General features: G+C 45.3%; 1 protein-coding gene across 2 annotated transcripts in view; it reads right to left on the bottom strand.

Moving 5' to 3' along the window:
• The window catches only part of AHDC1 (AT-hook DNA binding motif containing 1), a 138,281-nt gene extending 134,119 nt beyond the window's left edge, over window positions 1–4,162 (bottom strand). For both annotated transcript variants that reach the window (XR_005747071.1, XM_040337984.1), the window contains exon 1: window positions 3,749–4,162. Coding sequence is in view for 1 of the 2 variants with exons in the window: in XM_040337984.1 (XP_040193918.1) it covers window positions 3,749–3,815 (67 nt within the window). In the remaining variant the exon portion in view is untranslated. The remainder of the gene's footprint in view (window positions 1–3,748) is intronic.
• Window positions 4,163–23,743: the final 19,581 nt, after the last annotated feature.

The raw sequence follows: 23,743 nt of genomic DNA, 5'->3' as shown, positions 1-23,743 counted from the left end.
CAAACCCTGGCACCCCAAATGTTTTGGAACTACATTTCCCGTGGTGCTCTACTACACTGCAGAGTGCATGAGCATCATGGGAAATGTAGTTCCAAAACCTCTCGGGTGCCAAGGTTCGCCATCACTGGTCTAAACAGAAAAAACATACAAGTTCACCAATGGTAACCAAACAATACAATTTATTAAGTGTTCCTATGAGGATGGAAATAAAAGACTTAGTTGTTAAGTGCATCATTACCAACTCAAATTAGAATAGAAACAGCCTTTAGGGACAAATGACCACGTGCGTTTCCATATTTATGAACAAAAAGCTAGGTTTAGCAACTGCAGCAAAAAGAAAAAACGTGGGGAACGGTTGATGGATACCAGATTTTCATGCCTTAAAGGGGTAGTAAAGGTACAATATTTTTTTCCTGTCGTGCTCGCCCCCTGCCTTGGACTACAGGAGAGTCAGGACGCTCTCTACGTTGCAGATAGAGAAAGGAGTGCGTTAGTGGGCGTCTTGACTCTCCTGTAGTCAGGGCAGGACTTAGGGCGGTGGGGGCCCCTGGGCTTAATAATCAAAGGGGCCCCCTGGAGAAGAGTTGAGGGGGAGTGGGGGGGCTGGATCCGCCGACCGACCTATCGAAGTTGAGGGGGGGCAGTGCGCCGACTGATCATAGCTGCAGTGAAGGGGCCCCCTGGAGCATCGAAGTTGTTGAACCGGGGGGTGGGGGCTGCCGAGAATTACATTCATGCGGGAAGGGGTTGCCGCGAACGAGTGATTGACGCAAAATTGCGGGAGGGGATTGATGCAATTGCCGCGAACGGGGGGTTGCCGCGATTGGGCCCGGGGCCCATGGGCTTGAGCCCAGTCAAGCCCAATGGTAAGTCCGGCCCTGCCTGTAGTCCAAGGGAGGGGGGCGAGCACGACACTCCACACCAGGGAGAAAGCCTCCCATTACTGTGTGGAGTTACAGACAGAAGAACAGGAAGTGAGGAATTCTAAGAAATAAGGACATTTAAAAGCAAAATTGAAGGATGAGGTAAGTGAAGAAGGAAAAGGAAGCCATTTAGGAGAAAAAAATTAAAATAAAATGTACCTTTACAACCCCTTTAATGGTTACCAGTGCAGACTGCAAAATGATTGGTTTCTAGAAGAAACAGCTTCAGTTTTCAGCATATTTGTCTTCAAATGGTAGTTAAACAGCATGCTAGACCAATATGGGTATGTCTAAAGACCAGTTAATAACCACTTTTAGGCCATTTACACAAAACCACTAAATTAATAATTCAGCCAAACACAACTCAACCAATTGGAATACAACAGGAGGAGTAAGGCTGCCTTACTCCTGAGGCTGGACATTCATGGACCAACTGATTATTTTTATTGACTTTCTTTCAATAAACATTGGCCTGGCTTATACAAAATAAAGTAATATTATGGAGGTGTAAGACCAGGGACCCCTTATACCAGCCTTATCTATAACCAAAGTGGCAGATGGCTACTTTACCCCCCCCCCCCCCCCCCAAGATTGACTGTGGATGTCTAAAGCTTCCCATAGATACAAGGATCAGCTATCTCATGTCTGTGGGTACAATCTACATCAGCTGAAATGCAAGTAAAATGTAAAAAATGTAAAATGTAAAATCAATGCTTAACATATAAAGTCTGAAGACTGCACAGCCACCAACATGCTCAAACCCTTAACTGAATTACATGTGACTGACTAGGGGGGGGGGGGGTCAGAGCTGTATAGTGAATAAAGCACAATTCCTAATTCTCAACAATGGCTTTAAGAAACCCGATGATCTCTCTAAAATCAAATAGACATGTATTGTATGGAGAAAATGCATTCACAGACACCCTTCTGCACAGCCAGTGAAACTACAACACATACGAAGGCTCACTGTGAAAGGAAAAAGGAGGCTACCAATAGAAGAAAAAAAAAAAAAGAACCGAGTGTTTCAGAATGCTTGTGAGGCTGTTGCCTTATTAAGCCAATAGAGCTACAAACCCTTTTTAAAGAGAAAAGGGGAGCTGCTTCTAAATCAAAGAAGTAAATGATGTATATGACATAATCCAAGTTATTACTGTGGTTACAGTGCAGAAATAGGAAGAGAATCATTGCAGTTTTTTGTTCCCCTCTGAGTATATCTCTACCAATATACACACACATCTTACTACAAGCAACGAATAACACCTAGATAATATCTCCACTGGTAAGCCTTATATGTGTAGACTTTAATACAGATAGGATAGATAAAGCCAAGCTAGACAAAAGAGTAATCCAACACTACCAGCTAAAAACCCTTTGCCATACACTGCAACAAAAACCAGTGATACAACTCCACAAAAATCCACACTGCATAAAAACCACCGACACACAAAGGAAAAAAAAAAAAAAAACGATAGCTTCCTTTCAATAAATAACTATGGTGTGAACATGCACTTACTTCTGACTTGCCCCCTATTCCTTCTGCCACCTCAAGCTCCTGCAGACTGTGTAAATGTAAATATGTATATATATGAGTGTGATATTTTTCCAGGCACCTCCCCCTTCACAATGATTGGCTGCAAAGCCCTCTGTGTCATTGTTTTGCCTGGGACACAGACACATTTTATATAATACACACAAAATATAAACAGTAAAAGGAAATCATGCAATTCAGACCCCACGTTTCCCTAAAGCGTATTCATAAATGCGCAATTTTAATAACGCCCGGGAATATTAAAGATGAGCCTCAATACAAATTTTGCCAACGTGCTGCGTTTTATTTTTTTGCTATTTTCCTACAACGTAACAGGAAAAAAAAAAAAAAAACACAACCTACAAACCTGATCATTTTTCCTACGCTATCTGCAGGTCCTTTTTTTTCCCCCCAGAAGGGTTAAAGGAAAAGGCAGAAAGGAGAGGCACTCAGACAATGAATGTCACCTGAGCTGAGACACATGTCCCCTGACCCTCTGCCCCTCCTCCACCCCTGCGAGGGTATAATGGCACCTTTTAATTAGAACCGAAGAAGGAGGGGGGGGTGGAGGGAGGGCAGCTGAAGGGGGAAGATGACATGCTATCAGACCTTATTTATAGCACATAAATAAAACTACAGTAAAACAATGATGAGCAGCTGTAGAGGTGATCACCATGAAGGGGGGGGGCTGTTTTCTGTAGATGGCAGAACTACACTTGTGACAGCGGCGGAGGTAGATTTAGCTGACAAGGTAGCTATTATATGTAGGGGAGGAAGAGGAACATCATGATGTCACCAAGATTGTAGGCACACTAATTCAGATGTATGGATGTAGCTAACCTTGTAAAATGCTAATGGGCCTGGTGATTGCACTATAGGAGGTGCAGGCAAATGTGGAAAGTGACAGACACATGTCACACACATATACACACACACGCCCTAGCACAGATCCCCAGAGTTAGCAGTAAAACGAGGAGGCACTTTTCTTGGCTATTGTCAGCTTAGCCTTGCAGCAGCAGGAAGAGGAGATCGATGTGCGGAGGACAGGCGTACAGTCAGCTAATCCCCATCACACCGATGAAAAGGAATCACATAGACATAGAAGAGTGGACGGAAATCAGAGCCGGCTGTGTGCACGGAGGAGACCCCCCCGGGTATATGGAGGAGTACAGGAGATTGGCCCCCCTGAGAATTCCTCCTCCTCCTCCTCCATGCATGGCTCGGCAGGCAGCCTGTCATGGCTGGACACTGGCCCGGGATAACCCTCCCCCTCCTCCTCCCCGGTGCCCACACTGACCGTTCCCCGCCGGCTCCGGCTGCTCTCGGCCGCTCATGGCTGCTCCAGGTCCGGGCACGCTCAGCATGGTCACATCATCTCCCGGGGGCCCCGGGCTTGGCGCTGACTTCCCCGCGGGGGGCGGTAATGTGTGTGTGTGTGGGAAAGAGGACTCTCCGCTCCCCCTCAGGTCTCTCACCACAGGCGGTTGGGCTTTGAGCTGCTGACAGCCCCCGGTGCGCCGCTTCCCGTCTCCAGAGACGTCCCGGGCGATTCGCTCTCAGCACACCGGCCTATCTGCGTTGCTCGCTCTCTCCCCCCGCCGTGGACGTGTGGCCACCGTCGTGCCTGTCAGTCCCGGTATTTCCCCGGTCTCAGTGCCGCTCTCCCCTTCTCCTCCTCCGTGTCTCTGCGCTCAGAGTCTCTGAGCCGCCTCCGCCCGCCGCTGGCGCCGCCCCCCGTTCTGGGCCGCCGAGCATGCCGGGACATGAAGTCCTCCCCGCTGGGCCTCTCACAGGGGGGAGCGCTGCATGACGGGATGTGTAGTTCGTATTCGCCAGCACGTCGTACTGCGCATGCGGCGGGCCATTTCCCATCAGGAGCGCTCGGGTGCCTAAGAGTATGCTGGGAAATGTAGTCTAACTGAAGGCTAGCGTAGTCGTCGTGAGAAATACAGAAACACCTGACGATGTCAAAATGTGGGCAAATGATGTGTCGGGAGATCGATATAGATTAACGCAATGATTTAAAGTCGTTTGGTTTTAATTTGTTCCATGGATGACGGGATTTGTAGTGTTTTAGTGGCGCGGTGCATGCTGGTCTATGTAGTTTGTTTGCCTGGACAGCGGTGCACGGTGGAAGTTGTAGTGTGCGCAGTACAGGGAGAGCAGCCAGTCTGCCAGCTTACAGCTTGACTCCTCACACTTTTTATTTTATATAAATTACATTATTTTCCTAGTTAGTTTTATAAAGTACTTTGCACTTAAAGAGGAACTGCAGTCTGCTCACATAATTTGTAATAAAAACATATTTGCCATTTCGAAGCTTCCCTCCAACCACTTTGCATATTATTTTATATATGTACTGTGATTCTGTACTTGCCAAATATGCTGCAGAAATCTCCCTCCACTGAGTCTGGCTGCAACCATTTTAACTGTGGGCAGCTGAAGCTGCTGCATGCTCACTTCCTGGATTTTTTTTTTTTTTTTTTATCCAACAAAAAGTTTTTATTGATGAAGAAAGGGTGGTTTGTCATTTAATTATTTACTGTTTTACTATTACTGTTTGCTTACTTTTTCACAGACTACTTCAGTATTGATCTTCTTGCAGTAGCACTAGGCACTGTAGGTACTGGCAGGCTCCTCGTGGCTTGTCCTTGCAGGCAGCAAACGCCGACACAGCTCCCTGCGCAGAGACGCGGGCAGCGGCAGTGGCACTTTACAAATCGTGTGCCGACTGCGCTCCTTTCCTCCTGTGTGTTTACTCCCTGCGGCTGTTTACTCGCCCCCCCCCCACCATGGAGGATTGGTGTATTCCAGCAGCGTGCGCCGCGTGACGTCATGCCAGAGGCGAGGTGAGAGAGGGAGGACTCGTCTCTGCGCAGGGAGTTGTGTCGGCGTTTGCTGCCTGCAAGGACAAGCCACGAGGAGCCTGCCAGTGCCTAGTGCTACTGCAAGAAGATCAATACTGAAGTAGTCTGTGAAAAAGTAAGCAAACAATAATAGTAAAACAGTAAACAATTAAATGACAAACCACCCTTTCTTCATCAATAAAAACTTTTTGTTGGATAAAAAAAAAAAAAATTAAATGACTGTATTGGGGGGGGGGGAGGCGGACTGAGGTGACCATCATTTTTTACATCACATGCAGCCACTGTGCCCATCAAATGCAGCCACTGTGCCATCACACGCAGCCACTGTGCCAACACACGCAGCCACTGTGCCATCATCAATTGTCGCCACTGTGCCCATCAAACTCAGCCACTGTGCCATCAATTGTCGCCACTGTGCCATCACATGCAGCCACTGTGCCAACACACGCAGCCACTGTGCCACCATCAATTGTCGCCACTGTGCCCATTAAACGCAGCCACTGTGCCATCAATTGTCACCACTGTGCCCATCAAACGCAGCCACTGTGACATCAATTGTCGCCACTGTGCCCATTAAACGCAGCCACTGTGCCAATCACACGCAGCCACTGTGCCAATCACACACAGCCACTGTGCCAATCACACGCAGCCACTGTGCCATCACATGCAGCCACTGTGCCAACACACGCAGCCACTGTGCCATCAATTGTCGCCACTGTGCCAATCACACGCAGCCACTGTGCCAATCACACGCAGCCACTGTGCCCATCAAACGCAGCCACTGTGCCCATCACACTGTGCCTTCAATTGTCGCCACTGTGCCCATCAAACGCAGCCACTGTGCCAATCACACGCAGCCACTGTGCCCATCAAATGCAGCCACTGTGCCCATCAAACGCAGCCACTGTGCCCATCAAATGCAGCCACTGTGCCAATCACACGCAGCCACTGTGCCATCACATGCAGCCACTGTGCCCATCAAACGCAGCCACTGTGTCCATCAAACGCAGCCACCGTGCCCATCAAACGCAGCCACTCAGCTGTGCCCATCAAACGCAGCCACCCTGCCCATCAAACGCAGCCACTCAGCTGTGCCCATCAAACGCAGCCACTGTGCCATCAAACACAGCCACAGTCCTTTGTTCTATTGCTTTAAGTATATTCTTGTTTTGAAACAACATTGATTCTTTCTTAAAAATGGGGGGGGGGGGCGCAGTTTGCCATCTTCGCCCTGGGCACCAAATGGCCTTGTCCCAGCACTGAGGACACGTGTGTTCCAGTGCGTTTTTGGTGTGTTTAGGTGCGTTCCAGTGTGTTTTTGACGCGTTTTTCAGTCCAGTGCAGGAAACAATGCTCTATGATGTTAAGTGATGATCTGAGCGGATAAACAGCCACTGGATCACTTTAATATGTGGCCGAAGGTGGTACCCCCTCCCTCCTGCCATCTTCCCAGGCTCTCCCATTCCACCAAGGATCCTAGGATGGAAACCGGCAGTCACTCTAGCTGATTGCTTCTATGGTCTATGAAAACAGAAGCGACAGCACTGACCAATCAGAGTCCATCTGGTCCGTACTGGAAGTGTTGGACAGGAAGGAGAGAAAGTAGCAGGAATTTCAAATGCCTGGACTGGTGGCGTATAACTAAACCCTCAGGACCTTTTACCCCATCGTACTGCAGTAATGCACAGTAAAATATGCATGTTACTATTACACACCAAACACAATGGCATGTGATGGATGGAATGTTTTGTGGTGGAATTCACACTGAAAGGCACCCCCAACACATCCACAAAATGCACCTAAAACAAAAACAGAGCAAGCGTTTTTTTTACAGAGTTCCACTCTGTACACTGCGCTGGGTGTGACACATTTTCATGAAAATAACAGACCCTCTACCTTACCATACAAAGGATAGCTCTAAAGATTGCCATGGTGCACAGTCCAAGGAGCCTCATGGTGTTCACCAGAGCCCCACACAAGAAATGATGGGCTGCTGATGGCTCCCAGGTTATGGAGTGCAATACATGCACACTGGCAACAGCTGGCAGAAACAAAGAGAAGTACCACGAAGGCCACATGAAGTCAGGACATGTGAATAACACAGGAAAAGGTCACTTATGGGTATAAGGAAATGAAACAGAGGCTGCAGGAACAAGAGTCTGCAAGGTTTTTGTTCAGGGAATTTTCAATTGTACTGAGGAAGTTTAAAAATGTTGTTTTAGATGTTGTCTGTTTTGCATGTTATTGTATCATATCATATCAGCATTTATGGAACAATAAATACATTTTGGTTCTGTTTGGTTTAGTCTTAGGCCTCGTACACACGACCGAACATGTCTGCTGAAACTGGTCCGCGGACCAGTTTCTGCGGACATGTCCGACCGTGTGTAGGGCCTACCGGACCGGATTCCTGGCCGAGCGGACAGGTTTCCAGCGGACAAAAGTTTCTTAGCATGCTAATAAACTTGTCCGCTGGAACCATGTCCGTCGGACATGTCCGATGGTCAGTATGACTCATCGGACATGTCCGCTGGTTATGACGTATAACCAGCGGCCCGAAATCCCGCGCATGCGTCAAATTGATTCGACGCATGCGTGGAAGCATTGAACTTCCGCGAGTCAGAGAACGTCGGTGTCGTATACGTCACCGCGTTCTCTGTCCGCGGGGATTTTGGTCTGATGGTGTGTACACACATCAGACCAAAACCTCCCAGCAGACATGTCCGACGAAAACGGTCCGCGGACCGTTTTCATCGGACATGTCTGGCCGTGTGTACGAGGCCTTAAAGGAAAATTCCAGCCTGAGCTTGTTTGGGTCACGGGAGTGCAATTCGTTTTGCACTCCCGTGACCCGTTTTCGGCAGAGTGTGGTCTGAAGCCTGCTCTCTGCTGATGTCATACATCATCACTACAATAAAGTCTGGATCCGCTAGGTGCCTGGACTGACACCCATCTCAGCCTCTCAGCTCTCAGCGCGAGGCCCAACTATCTGGCTTTATATGCCAATTGTGGACCTTTGTTTTGGTCATCGCAGTGTTATGTTGCCCACCCAAGAAGATCTTTGTGCAGGCTTCAGTGCATGTCCAGATCAGTGAGACCTGTTTCAATACCCCCCCAATGTGTGTCCTGAAGAAGCGATCAAGCGAAACGCTTAGATGCACAGGGGCTCACACATTCTTTGATGTCATCCTGTTGAACGTCATTTTGGGTATATGTGACGTCCTTTCTATCTGGCCACTAATTGGCTGTTAGTGTACATAAACCTTTTTATAATTTTATATTTTGTATGTCTACATGTTTTTACTTAAAGCGGGGGTTCACCCTTAGAGGGCACTTTTTCCCCTTAGATGGATGCTCGTTTTTACTAGGGGAATCGGCTATTTATTTTAAAATATGTGCAGTACTTACCCGTTTACGAGATGCATCCTCTCCGTCGCTTCCGGGTATGGGCTTCGGGAATGGGCGTTCCTTCTTGATTGACAGTCTTCCGAGAGGCTTCCGACGGTCGCATCCATCGCATCACGATTTTCCGAAAGAAGCCGAACGTCGGTGCGCAGGCGCAGTATAGAGCCGCACCAACGTTCGGCTTCTTTCGGCTACGAGTGACGCGATGGATGCGACCGTCGGAAGCCTCTCGGAAGGCTGTCAATCAAGAAGGAACGCCCGCTCCCGAAGACCCATACCCGTAAGCGACGGAAGAAGATGCAGCTCGAAAACGGGTAAGTACAGCTCATATTTTACTACAAATAGCCGATTCCCCTAGACCGAACGAGCAGGAACCTTATGGGAGAAAAAAAAAAAATTCATAAATGGGTGAACTCCCGCTTTAATAAAATATTTTTAAATGATGTTATTGATATCGTTGCCTCTAAAGTCCGCTTCTCAGTCGCCTGTGTGCACAGGTAGGATGCTATGGGAGCTTCCCTCCCATAAGAGGGGTAAGAGGACACTACTGTGTGTGGGGGTGGGGGGTGTAAAAGGTGCAGTGGACACTATGATCAAAATGATGTGGCGCAATACCTTATGCAAGACCGCCGCTGAACGGTCACGTGATCACCTGAGGATACTCCTCCTCTCCACCCAGTGACGTCAGAGGGATCCTCAGCCCCTCCCTCTGTAGTCCTCGGGGCAGGGCGGGAGAGCGCCGGGACATCTGCTGGACTGACAGCGCTGCTGCAAAATAAGGTATTGCGCTGCAAAACAAAGGCACTGAGCGAATTAACCTGATATAACAGAGGGGATTCTAGTTAGTAGTGAAAGTGACTTTACAACCACTTTAAGGTCACAGGGTGGCCTAGTCAGTCTCTAGACCATAATCGTATAGAATATAGAGGGAGCTGAAACTTCGAGCTGCCAAAAGACAGCCAAGAAACCTTAAAGGGGTTATAAAGATAAAAGTGTTTTCACCTTAATGCATTCTATGCATTAAAGCGGGGGTTCACCCAAAAAAAATGTTAACATTACATTCAGCCGAGTTGTCAGAATGACAATCGGCTGTTTTTTTTTATTTTATTGCCATACATACCGTATTTTCACCGCCACTTCCGGGTATGTAATCTGGGGGCTGGGCGTTCCTAATTGATTGACATCCTTCCGATCGGCGCATACAGCGCGTCACGATTTGCCGAAAGAAGCCGGACTGCGAGTCGGCTCTTTACGGCGCCTGCGCACCGACATTCGGCTTCTTTCAGCAACTCGTGACGCGCAGTATGCGCCGGTCGGAAGGATGTCAATCAATTAGGAACGCCCAGTCCCACAGATTACATACCTGGAAGCGACGGTGAAAATACGGTATGTACGGCAATAAAAAAAAAAAAAAACATTTTTTTTGGGTGAACCCCTGCTTTAAGGTGAAAAAACATCTGTGTATTAGTGGCCCCCCCGAGCCCCCCTTTACTTACCTGACCCTTCAAAAGTCCCGCGCCGTGAACGCGCAGGCTTCTGGGCCATCTTCCCGGTTCATTCATTGGTTGATTGAAAGCAGCGCAGCCAGGTTTGCGCTGCTGTCAATCGCATCCAATGACGCGGCCTGCCGGGGAGCGGGGCCGAGTGATACAGTGATCGGCTATGGCCGCCGGCTGTATCACGGAAGCGTGTCCGCAAGCACTCAACACCATGCAAGCTCGCTCGCATTAGCGGTTGAGTCCTTGTCGTGGGAGCCGAGACAGCTGCCGAGGGACCCCAGAAGACGTGGATCGGGGCCACTCTGTGCAAAACAAGCTGCACAGTGGAGGTAGGTATCACATGTTTGTTATTTAAAAAGAAATACCTTTAGTGACCCTTTAAGGATTTAGAGAAGATCTGTAAAGAAGAGTCTACCAAAATCCATCATGAGATGTGTGCAAACCTGGTAACCAACCGCAAGAAAAGTCTTATCTCTATGCTTGCCAAAAAAGGGTTTCTCCACCAAGTATTAAGTCATGTTTTGCTTGGGGATCAAATACTTATTTTACTCACTGAACAGCAACTCGATTTATAACATTTGTAGCATGTGTTTTTCCTGGATTTTCTGTCTCTATCATATAAAATACACCTATAATGAAAATTATAGACACTTTACTTCTTTGTAATTGGCAAACTTACAAAATCTCCAGGGGAGCAAATAATTATTTTCCCCACTGTGTGTCCCTAGTGGTCTAGTCCATAACGAGTGAATGGTTGCAGGGACAAGAAACACACACTAGAAGGAGGAGCTCCCTAAATCAGACATGTTATCCCCTGGTGCTCCGGCCACATTTGCTCTGTAAACAGTATTAAGCTGGACTTTAGAAACACCCTGTAGTAAATAAAGTGTCCCTGAAGTGGTCTTAACCCATCTGAAGTGAAAGAAAATTAGCTATAAAAGGCTGCTTTATGAGGTGCACCTTGTCAGTTGCCAGTATTCCTTCATCAAGTTCAGTGGCCCATATAAATCACTTTTTCACTTTATGTTGTAGTTTGTCAGATCAACCGGTCACATTCATAAACCTTTTGCATGGCATGGCATGACAAACAGTTCCTCCTGAAAAGGAATTAGTCATGAGAGAAATATATAGGTGGTCATTGCTGACCTCTACTTCTGAAAATGCTATTTCCCTTGGTGTGATGTTGCTATAACTTATAGCTACTTGCCGACCACCTAACTGGGAAAATACATCATTACTTTTATGTTTAATACTGGGGTATTGGCTGCAGCTAGATGCCATAACCTGGTATTAAAATGTTCCTCAGCCACTGCTCTTGCCTCTTTCTGATAAAAGTAATCAGAGCAACTGATTAGCCACGGGATCACTTTTAGAAGTGGTGGGAAGGATTGACCTCCTTTTTGCTGCTTTCCAGTGGTTCTCGGCCTTACCTGGCTCATTGGCAAGCCCGAGAACCGATGGTGGTGGGCCATAGAAATTAGCAGAGGAAAGATGGCCTACGCTCATCTCTATGGCCTAGGAAGACCGGAGCAATTGCGGTTCACGGCCAATGTAAACAATGTTTTTTTTTTATCTGATGCTTTCCATTGTAGAGGAGAGATGTGGGGTCTTATTGACCCAACATCTCTCCATAAAGAGAACCTGTCATGCTTTAGTGTAGATATTTTCGCCAGCACACCGAGGATCATTTAGAAAAACGTCCAAAAAATTTAAATTCATACAAAAGATCACAAAAAAGCTTTTGCTTTTTTGTGATCGTTTCTATGCATTAACATTTTTTGGACGTTTTTCTAAATGATCCTCAGTGTGCTGGCGAATATATCTACATGATCGCTTTTCCAGTTCCCAGCTGGTGATCGCTTCAGCACCCTCTTTTCTTATTGGCCGTTCTCCAGGAAGGTGTGCAATTGGAATATTTTTGAGACTGTCATGCTTTAGGCCGCGTACACACGGTCGGTCCATCCGATGAGAACGGTCCGACTGATGGTCTAATGTGCCTACACACCATCAGTTAAAAAAACGATCGAGTCCAACGCGGTGACGTAAAACACAACGACATGCAGAAAAAAATGAAGTTCAATGCTTCCAAGCATGCGTCGACTTGATTCTGAGCATGCGCGGGTTTTTAACCGATGCTTTTGCATACTAACCATCGGTTTTAACCTATCGGTTAGGCGTCCATCGGTTCAATTTTAAAGCAAGTTCTAAAATTTTTGACCGAAGGATAACTGACCGATGGGGCCCACACACATTTCTTGTGACAGCAATAAATAAATGTGTTAAAAAAAAAGCATTTAAAAACATTTAACATTTAAAAAAAACATTTAAAGGGACAATGTAAAAATAAAAAAATGTAATAAAATAAATAATAATATAAAAAATATATATATGAATAGCTCCGCTCATAAGCCTCCTGTGTGATGTCCTGTCGGCTTCCCCTTTTATCCATGTGCCAGTCTTGTGCCAGTCTCCATGCCCCACTCTGATCCTTTTGACAAATAGTGATAAGTTAATGTATAGAGGGGTCAGTCTATCACATCCCATATTGATATACTGAAGAAACCCAAAAAAGGGAACTGTTGACTTTGATGATGCTGAAGGACGAACAGACTAATATTTTTTTATATAAAAGTACACATTTTATTTTGCCAAGCAAAAAGACATTCACAACTCACTACATGACCAATCTTGGCTAAAAATATCACCCAAACCGTCCTTTCCACTTCACCCAAGACCTCCTGTTCTTTAGCTCTCTTGTCTGTTTTTCCCATGCTCACCTCCAGGACTTCTCCAGAGCCTCTCCCATCCTCTGGAATTCCCTACTTCAGTCTGTCTGGCTATCACCTACTCTGGCCACCTTTAGGCGATCCCTGAAAACTCATCTCTTTAGGGAAGCCTATTGCCCCTTTCACGTGGGCGTCTCAGTTCTGCGGGATCTGCTTGTTCAGCAGGGGATTGCTCTGCTGATCCCTGCTGCGCAGGCAGATGACAAGTCTGTTTCCACTTACTGAGCAGAACGGAGATGGACAGAGTCCTTCTCTCCTCTATAGGGAGATTTGATGAAAACGGACTGCTTGTTTGTTTTCATCCGATCCACCAGATGGATGGAAAATAGGACCTCCATCTGTCTGGTTTTGGCAGAGAGGATTAGCGGGTGTCAGCAGACATGCCACCACTGACATCCGCTGCGCCATAGAGGTAAATAGAGTGTCCAATCAAGTCCACCTGAAAAACTGGCGGACCTGATCGGACAGTCCGTGTGAAAGGGGCTTTTCCCACCACCACCTAACAACGGAACTTTTAATTTTTCCATTAGTTCATCCCTCGCAATTATTACCTTTTGTACCATTTGACCCACCATATTAGATTAGTATGAGCAGGGCCTCCTAACCCTCTTGTATTTTATTATATTGTAACAACACTGTCTCACTTTATACTGTAAAGCGCTGCTCAAACTATTGGTGCTACATAAATCCTGAATAATAATGGGTAAAAAACACATATATTCACAGTTAAAACAACAGTGAAATTTCAGTTCTGTTTTGGAAATCCTCTTAACTGTATCAGACCCCACTACAAGTTGTTCATGTCACATATGCAACATGTTTCAAGGGATAGACCTGCTTTTTCAGGAGGACTTCAAGGAATATAAAATCTGGATGGTCATAAGAAGTAGAAAAAATATTATACCACATATAAAATAATATTTTTCTACTTCTTATGACAATTCAGATTTTACATCACTCAAAGTACCCCTGAAAAAGCTGGTCTATCACGTGAAATGCATTCAGACACAGCATTGTAGGCGTGTGAGGACCCCCCATATATGCTGTATACAACTATAACATACAGTATGTGACATGAACAACTTGGGATCCAATACAATTAAGAGGGTGTCCAAAACAGAACTCAATTTCCACAGTTTTTTTTAACTCTGAATATATACATTTTTAACTTATGTAAAATCAAATTTGTACGTTTATATAAAAAATGTTTAGTCTGTTTGTCCTTCAGCACTATCAAAGTCCACATTGCCCTTTTCTTGTTTTCTTTAGAAAACAGTGATAATACCGACTTCATTCACAGTCCCTGTCCATTGGTCACAACCCCAGTGATAATCACCTCCAGTCTGCTGGTGCTTAGATTGTTGATTCTTGCAAGCTTGAAAAATGTTTAAGACATTTATGTTAGATTTTCTGGTCCTGACAGAGTTTATATTCTATTCTATTCTATTCTATTTTCCCTGCACCCCAATTTTGTTTCCTGCAAGCTGTGGCTGCAAGAAAGAATTTTGTATCGTGTATGCTTGCTTGATATTATAATGCAGTAAAATGTTGTAGTGTATGAGAATTAAAATGTCATATACCGTATAAGTGGATCATTGGTCAGCAGTTGATGTAGAATCCAAGGAGTGACCAATTTTCTCCAAAGCCCTAGAGTTCACTGAAAGGCAGCTCCAAAGTCCTGTCCATAAGATTGCTTGACCATAGCGGCAGACTGGGCCAGGGTGATATTTGCCCCCCTGGCCATTCTAACTGGGCTCTTTTGGCCTGCCATGCACTATTCCTTCACTAACTTCAATGATGCGGCATTGTTCATCCCACTAACACCAGCAATGAGGCATTGTTTCTCCCATGGACACCAATGATGGGGCATTCTTCTTTTCACTGATCAACTATGCCAGGCTATTTTTTTTCCCTTCCAATAACCAGCAATGTTGGGGGCAGTCTGTTACATACTTTTTGACTGCTGTGCGCTATGCTGTCGTTCATGTAATACTGATCCCTGCATTATGTACACTATGTTGTATGTCACATATTCCTGTCCTTTGCACTCTGTACTGTAAATTATGAAGCTCTGATCAACACACTCTATGTACTATGTAATACACATTACCAGATCCCTGTACTCTATAAGCCTTGTATATTACATGCTTTAAACCTTGGACTGTGTTGTACATTACTGAGTATTAACCCCTGCACACCATACTGTAAGTTATGTGTATTATTACATGCGCTCAACCACTGCAATCTCTACTCTATGCTGTACATTACATAATTCTGGGTGGTGTGCTTTATACACTATGTTGTATGTTATAAAGTTCCAATTGCTGCACTCTGCAAGCTGCCCTATAAATTACACTACTCCTAACCATGCTGTTTATTGTCTCAATACTAGAAAAAAAACTGTGGATTATCCCAATAACAGGCAAACCAGCCTAACAGGTTATCCCAATAAACATTTATTTATAAAAGTAAGCACGTATCTACATACAGACATTGAACCAGACAAAGCTCATCAAAGTGGTAAAGTTGTTCTGTCTGCTCCACGTGCTCCTGAGGCTTCGAAGACCATCACTTGGATCCAAATGGTTTACGTGTTTCAACGGTAATACCTATTCCTCAGGGCCAAAAAAACATTGGCTCCAAGAAGGAGGATATGAGCTTTGAAATGCATAAGCCAGTTGGAACCAAATTAGCAGCATCCAGCTTCAGATGTTTGTCAGTTTTTATCAATTGTGCAGCACACAGCCAGGTCTCCTCTCAACTCCCACTTCCGCCACTTGCACTGGGAGCTTTCTACCTTATGTGCTGCTTCCTGGAGGCTGCTTAATCCTGTAGGGACCAGAGTCCCCATGGTCAGGAGTGGAGTTCCTTTTCCCACCCGAATATCACTCCGGACCTCCCATATTCCGGGTCCCAAAAAAGCCACTACTAATCCTGAGAGGACTTTGAGTCAGTCCTCTTCTTTACTTGACTAGACTGGAATTCCTCAGACCTCTTGGGTGAGAACCCTGAGTACCCAAAACATTGGGGGACACGTATCAATCATCCAGGACCCATCCTTGGTACAGCATCCTCTTTACAGTAGATACATCCTGTTTTTTTATATTTAACAAATGTTTAGTGGGATAACACTCTTTGAGTTTGAGAAGGTCAAGGCCAGAAACAGAAGACCCATCTTAAAGCGGGAGCTCACCCAAAAAACAATTTTTAACATTAGATGGGGGCTCATTTTGTCAAGGGGAATCGGGTGTTTTTTTAAAAATCGAAGCAGTACTTACCGTTTTAGAGATAGATCTTCTCCGCCGCTTCCGGGTATGGTCTTCGGGACTGGGCGTTCCTATTTGATTGACAGGCTTCCGACGGTCGCATACATCGTGTCACGAGTAGCCGAAAGAAGCCGAACGTCGGTGCGGCTCTATACGGCGCCTGCGCACTGACGTTCGGCTACTTTCGGAAAATCGTGACGCGATGTATGCAACCGTCGGAAGCCTGTCAATCAAATAGGAATGCCCAGTCCCGCAGCCCATACCCGGAAGCGGCGGAGAAGATCTATCTCTAAAACGGTACTGCTTCGATTTTAAGAAAAAACACCCGATTCCCCTTGACAAAATGAGCCTCAATCTAATGTTAAAAATTAAGTTTTTGGGTGAACCTCCACTTTAACAAAAACGGCTCCTTCGGAGATAGTGCTACATCTATATTTCTAATCTGTGTCCATAAAAGCATTTGTAATGGAAGCATTTTGTGATTTTAAAAATGGTACTTAGTCCTAAGGTTCATTTGTTTCTCTCAGATTGTTTCTTGTGTCATAGTAATTAATCAGTACTTTGTCGGTCCTAGGACTGTAGCATACAGACTTGTTTACACTGGCCATTCCCTCTAAAGTGTAATCTGTAAGTGTTATGTGTTGCATGGGGCTGTGGTGTGGCCCCATTTGGTTGGGGGGGAAATGTTTACCGTGCTGCAAAGTGAAGTTTGCGGCTGTGGCATGTGTAAAACTGTTTCTTCTTTTCCTTGCATAGTAGGATTGGGTATTATTTGCAAAGCTTTGTGAACAATTCCTTACAAAGTAAACAGAATATTTTCCTATCTAAATCAACGACATTGTATCAGGATGACCACCTGCCAACTAGCATTTTCAGAAGGAGATTAGCTATGGCAGCCTACATTTGGCTTGCAGTGCAGGTGTCCTTTAAGATTTTTTGTATGAAAATAAAAATGTATGTATATTTTTACAAATTTGTGCTTATTTGACTAATTCAACTGGCAATACACTGTATGTAATCTTTATAAACAATGTGAATTGTGTTTTTTCAACAACTAATAATGCAAAATTACTAAATTAATATGATCCTCTAAACTTTATTGTGGCAAGTAAGGGCTTTTTCAAACTCTTTTTTGTTGAGCTGCACTGATCTGCATAGATCAACACAGGCTCAAGGCAAGGGCACATAGAAAACAACTGTTGCTGTTCACACCATTATTATTATTATACAGGATTTATTTAGCACCAACAGTTTGCGCTCCGCTTTACAATATCGGGGAAGACAGTACAATTACAATACAATACAGGAGGAGTCAGAGGGCCCTGTTCGTTAGAGCTTACAATCTAGAAGGGAGGGTCAAGTGGAACAAAGGGTAGTATCTGTGGGGGATGATCAGATGGACAAGATGAAAAAAAAAACAGTTGTTAGGTGTGGGTAGGATAGGCTTCTCTGAAGAGGAGGGTTTTCAGGGATTGTCTAAAAGCTAATAGAGTAGGAGATAAGCGGACAGATTGGGGTAAGGCATTCCATAGGCTTGGAGAGGCTCTGGAAAAGTCCTGGAGGCGAGCATGGGAGGAGGTGATGAGAGAGCTAGAGAGCAAGAGGTCTTGCGAAGAACGAAGAGAACAAGTAGGTTGGTATTTTGAGACTAAGTCAGTGATGTAGCTAGGGGCAGAGTTGTGGATGGCTTTGTAGGTAGTCGTTAGTATTTTGAATTTAATTTGTTGGGTGAGCGGAAGCCAGTGGAGGGATTGACAGAGAGGAGCAGCAGAGACAGAGAGATTAGTAAGGTGGATGAGTCTGGCAACAGCATTCATAATGGATTGAAGGGGGGATAGAGTATGTAGGGGTAAGCCAATGAGGAGGGAGTTGCATGAATCAAGGCGAGAGATGACTAGGGAGTGAATTAGGAGCTTTGTTGCTTCATTGGTTAGAAAGGGGCGTATTTTGGAGATGTTGCGGAGGTTGAGGCGGCAAGATTTGGACAGGGATTGGATGTGGGGCTTAAAGGAGAGTTCAGAGTCCACAACTACACCTAGAAAGCTGCATTGAGGTGGGTGGGGGTGCATTGTGTAAAAATACTGACATGCTGCATTTTTATGCAGCGCAACTCACTGCACCGTATGTGTTTTAGTGCGCAGGTCGGTGTGAGCTTGATATTATTTAAAATGGAAAATTGTATCAAATACTTACCGTAATTTTCCTTTCCTGACGCCAAACCATGGCAGCATACTAGTGATAGTGTGCCGCCTCTTGACCACTCCCTCAGGACCAGTGAATAGCATACTAGTGATAAATAACTAGCTGACAGGGTGGGTTCTACTTGTCAAACCAATCTTCTAATTAGGATGAGACAGAGGACTGAATAGTCCTTCCTACAAAGTCCCCTAATGACAAGGCCACCAGGTGTATTCCGTCAGTAGGAATGTTGAGACGACCATGATACCCCTCTACAGATGGACACCATAGATTCTCTTGAATGTGCTGCCTATGAGGCTTCAACCACTCTGGTAGAGTGTTCCACCACCGCTGACGGAAGCTTGCGATCCCTTGTCCTATATGCACAACCAAGTCTGCTAGGGTCCAGGCAGTAACCTCTTTTCCTTGATGATTCCCAGCTGGAATGACAAAAGGTTTATTTAGAAGGGGCAATTGTGGACAGATACTTCTGCTGCTACATTTGATGCAAGATGACCTATTATGCCCCGTACACACGTTCGGGATTTCCGATGGAAGGGGAAAGCCGAGAAGCTGCTCAGTTAGCCTTTCCCCCTACACACGGGAGGTTGACCCGACAGGAAAACTGCGATAGAGCTTTGGTCGGGAATCCCGGCCTTGTGTATGCTCCATCGCAGTTTTGAAAACTGCCAAAAACGCTGGGCAAAAGTCCGCCGGCTTTCACGGTGGGAAAAAAGGGAGCTGGTTCTCTTTTTATGTCCGGCGGTTTTTGGTTATTTATATTTTTATATTTATTTTTTTATATTTATATTATTTAATTTGAATCTCCAAGAGCTTGAATCTCCGACAACCTTCTGTTTAAAGTTCTTGCAATTGATACTGCCGTGTAAGTGATGGCCTGAACCGAACACTGCTCTTTTGGAACAAACGGTTGAACTGATATGAAATCCAGCAATTCCAATAGATCTCTTTTCCTTGTTGACCGACTCCTCACGACTGCCCTCAAAAGTTGTGCAAACTGAAGAATTCTTGGCCCATTTAAATGTGTTATTGCCGATATAGCCGACACTTGTGAGCCATGTAAGGATAGGCTAAGGCCTGGATGAAGTAAAGAACAGCTGTCACTGATAGGGCAGTAGGATCAATATCTCGTCCTACCAAGAAAAAGCAATCTTGTTCCAAAATTAGGCCTAGATGTTGTAAGTAGAATGTCTTCTCACATACGACAAAGTAGAGATCACTCTGGAGTAAATCTGGAGCAATCAGAGTTGCCCATCCTCCCCTTTTAGCGCCCCTGCTTGCAGCCCCAGTCTGTGTATGTTATGGAGAGGAAATGTCTTCTGTATCCTGAAATGAATGGCCAGGGAAATCCGAGGGCTTCCTGGTCAATATGGAAGATTGGCTATGACAACTATGTTCTCCCTTGACCGCCTCAAGAGGAATCACATTACGGGAAATGTTGGGGAAAAATATATAGGCTAGATTGCAGTCCCAGGGAGAGACCAGAGAATCTGTCCCCTATGCCTTGGGGTACAGAAACAAAGTCAGACATACCCAAAGTTTGTGATTACTGTGGCAAGCAAAGAGGTATGTCTGTGGTAGGCCCCACCTGTGGACCAGCTCAGAGAAGACCTGGAATATAGACCCACTCATTGTGCTCTGGGAAGCTTGCACTTGATCAAAAAATCCGCTGGGAGGTAAACTGCTTTCGGAATTTTGCTGGTGATCTTCCATCAGTGATGTTATGGGTTTCACTTCTCTCAATAGCATGTTGCTGTGAGTTTCACCCTGGAGCTGAATATAGGAAACTACTGCCCTGTTGCTCAACTGCAAGGAGACTGGTCTTTCTTGACTCTGTGTAGCAAGTCCAAAGTTCTAAAAGGGCTGTTTGAACCCCCAGCGCATTCAAGATTACCCTCCTTGGCTGGGAATCTCTGCTGGCCTTGACCGAAAGTCCCTCCCAGTGCACTTTCCCGGCTGTCTTGCAGACATGATCTGTAGCAGTTCTCCAGTCTAAAGGTCCTAACGGACGGTGCCTTCCTCAAGGTCTTTCCATTACCGCGGACCACTACTCATACTGAGTAACACTGTTATTAACTGTGCTTGATCCTGTTTCCTCTGCCCAAAATGTCCTTTTTGGTAAGATACTTCCAATAGGAAATCACGTCTAAAAGGACGCAGACCCTGCCACTTTCCCCAAAGTCCTGCAGGTGCAGCAGCTGGTTGATAATTATGAAACCACTCCCAAGAGACTCACCCAATAAATGGGCTGGTTATTGCTCGTCTGCCGTCACCTGCAGATGCTACAGTATCTAGGAGCACTTCAAATCTAGATCAAATATTTGGACTAGAGCCTCCTCGAATGTGACAGCAAGGTGACATGTCTTGCCAGCTACATTAATGATGCATCTACTATCAGAAGAGACTGCAGAAGGTTGAGTCTAATGAAAACCTCCAGAGCCATGAGCTGCCGACATCTTTTTTTCCTGAAATTTCCCTTCCAGGTTGGGGGTGCGCGCTATACGCCGGGGCGCGCTATACGAAGATAAATACGGTATACATACATACATATACATATATACACACACACACACACACACACACACATATCTATATATATACATACATGCATGCATGTACACACATATACATAAACATATCTACACGCATACATACACATATATGTATACCTACACATCCACCTATATAAGAATACACACACACATATACACATATTATTCTGACTCCGATTGTTGTGATAGCGATATATCCCTTGCTGAGACCTCTATGCCTGGCCTGTATAAGCAGATATACTCACTGCGGACAATCCTTGTCAGACAGCTGAACTCGTCAATACCGATTCATTCAAAAGAGGTGTTTATTCTTTAAACTTCAGGGGTTACAGCAGATAACAGGAACAGCAGATGAATGGTGATAGTATTGTGCGGTCAAAAGATGATGCCTTTCCTACCTACTGAGCAGAATACATGAGTGTCCCTCTACATGTGGCTTGCTGGCTGAAGAGATGACATAGGAAGTACTCCACACAGGAAGCAGGGAGGGGCATACATACAGTGAAAATATGTGGTAACTCAAAGAATCACATAAACATGTGCATTGCAACAAAGGCCACTAGATGGCAGCATAGGATAACACATAGATTTAGCTATGAGAAAATAGTAGGCAAACCACACTATATAAACTCTAATCTACAGTATATAACAATGCTAATATTAACTGAGGCTATGCATCTCATATTCTATGCCCCTATTGGGGCAGCACACTCCCCGTCTGGCATGACTGGACTTATCCACTCTAGGTTAGATTGTTCTAATGTTTTCTTTCTAGGGCTCCCACAGAAGTGGATAAAACGATTGCAGATTACACAGAATCATGCTGCAAGACTAGTCACAAACTGCCCAAGGCGGAATCACATCTCCCCGGTGCTTAAGAATCTACACTGGCTCCCGATAGCAAAACGGGTTGAGTTCAAGGCACTCTGTCTGGTGTTTCGGGCCTATTGGCAACTAGGTCCGATGTACTTATCGAATATGACACAACACTACTGTCCACCCAGAGAGCTTCGCTCGACTGACGCCCTGTTAGCAATTATTAAATCTAGTCGATCAGCTTCAAAAGGTGGCCGCCGGCTCCAAACACTGGGGAACTCTCTTTGGAACCAGCTCCCTCATCGGCTCCGAGCATCCTCCTCCTTGATGGCCTTCCGTAAGGGCTTGAAAACACTTCTTTTTTCACAAGCCTACAGATAGAGACTTGGCCTTCCAAGCCTTTAGCAGGACGCTGCCTTAATCCCAGGCTGCGGTCCATGGTCAGGGAGTAGGGATAGGCTTTTTGTGCCCTGACACCCCCCCCCTCTTTTACTTAGATGTCCTAGCTTTTTCTTTTTGCTCTTGGGAACTGGATACCCCCAGCTTGTTGGTAAGCGCTTAGACGCGAGTTTCACAACTCGCATTCGGTGCTCTATAAGTATTTATTCCAATCCAATCCAATGATAATGCCACTATTTACATAATACAACGGTAGTTATGCAAATAAACAACAGCGCAATTTGCTTGATGTCTTGAAAACCTGAAAGACATAATGGAGAACATGCATATAATGCAACAACATCTATAATATAAGGCTTCAAGTTGTGACAACTAAAGTTCCAGATACTTCCTTCTCGAAGTCGCAGGTAGGATCCAACAGCATACCCAAGTAAGTTCAGCCTCCAAACGGCAAGAGCAAAATGAGTTCCGTGATAGGTCTGATGAAAGTCTTTACAGTCCCTATAATCCAAAGGCCTGCAACTCTTATGGCTCCCTCTGTGAAGTGTCTACCTTGGTGTTTCACCCTTTCATGGTAGTGCCGTATGAGCAAAGTGGTGATGTGATGGCGAGCAGGTATAATGAGAGGATTCTGTTCTTGCTCACTGAACTTAGCCTTGTTTAGGCGTCCACCAACCCTTAACGTGCCATCATTGTCAATGAATGGGTTCAGGTTAGCGATTGGACTGTTTTTTGGAATGTCCCCCTTGTCACGGATACGTCTGATTTCTGAGCCAAAGACATCCTGTTGTACACTGCGTATTACGATCAGTTCAGCTTCAGCAATGTCTTTTGCAGAAAGAAGCTTTTGGCACATGTGCCAACCTTGACAGTGAGCATCTGTGAGCTTCGTGTGAAAGCAGTGTGCAATATGAACTAACCTTGCGGTGGTGCGTACCAGCCTTGTCCACTTGGAGAAACGTTCAAAGCGTTGACAGCCCAAGGCACGTCTTTGTTCAGTTCTGGTGACAAGGGTTTTAACTTCAGGACGAACCTCTGGATCTTTGTCGGGTTCTAGAAGACTGAAGACGTCAGCCGTGGTTTCTTCTGGATCAGCCAACAAGAATTCAGGACCTGTTAACCAAGAAGAATTTACGAAGGCACTCGCAGACACTGGCCTGGTGCCATGATCTGCAGGATTAATTTCAGATGGAACATAATGCCATTGTTCAGGTTTAGATGATTTTCTTATTCTTTCTACACGGTTGCTGACATAGACATAGAAACGTTTAGTCTGGTTGTATATGTAGCCCAGAACAACCTTGCTGTCTGTGTAGAATTTGATGTCATCTATCTGAATGTCTAGCTCACGCAGTATGAAATCTGCAATCTCTACAGCTAGCACAGTCCCACAAAGTTCAAGCCTAGGAATTGTGTGTTCAGGATTGGGTGCTAACTTAGCTTTCCCAAACAGAAACCCTACATGGGTTAGATTAGCCAAATCCCTTACCTTGAGGTAGGCAA

Source organism: Rana temporaria, chromosome 2 (genome assembly GCF_905171775.1).
Source record: "Rana temporaria chromosome 2, aRanTem1.1, whole genome shotgun sequence".
NCBI classification, from domain to species: Eukaryota; Metazoa; Chordata; class Amphibia; order Anura; family Ranidae; genus Rana; species Rana temporaria.
The sequence above is the reverse complement of the archived record's forward strand: the minus strand, read 5'-3'. Positions and strand labels throughout refer to the sequence as shown.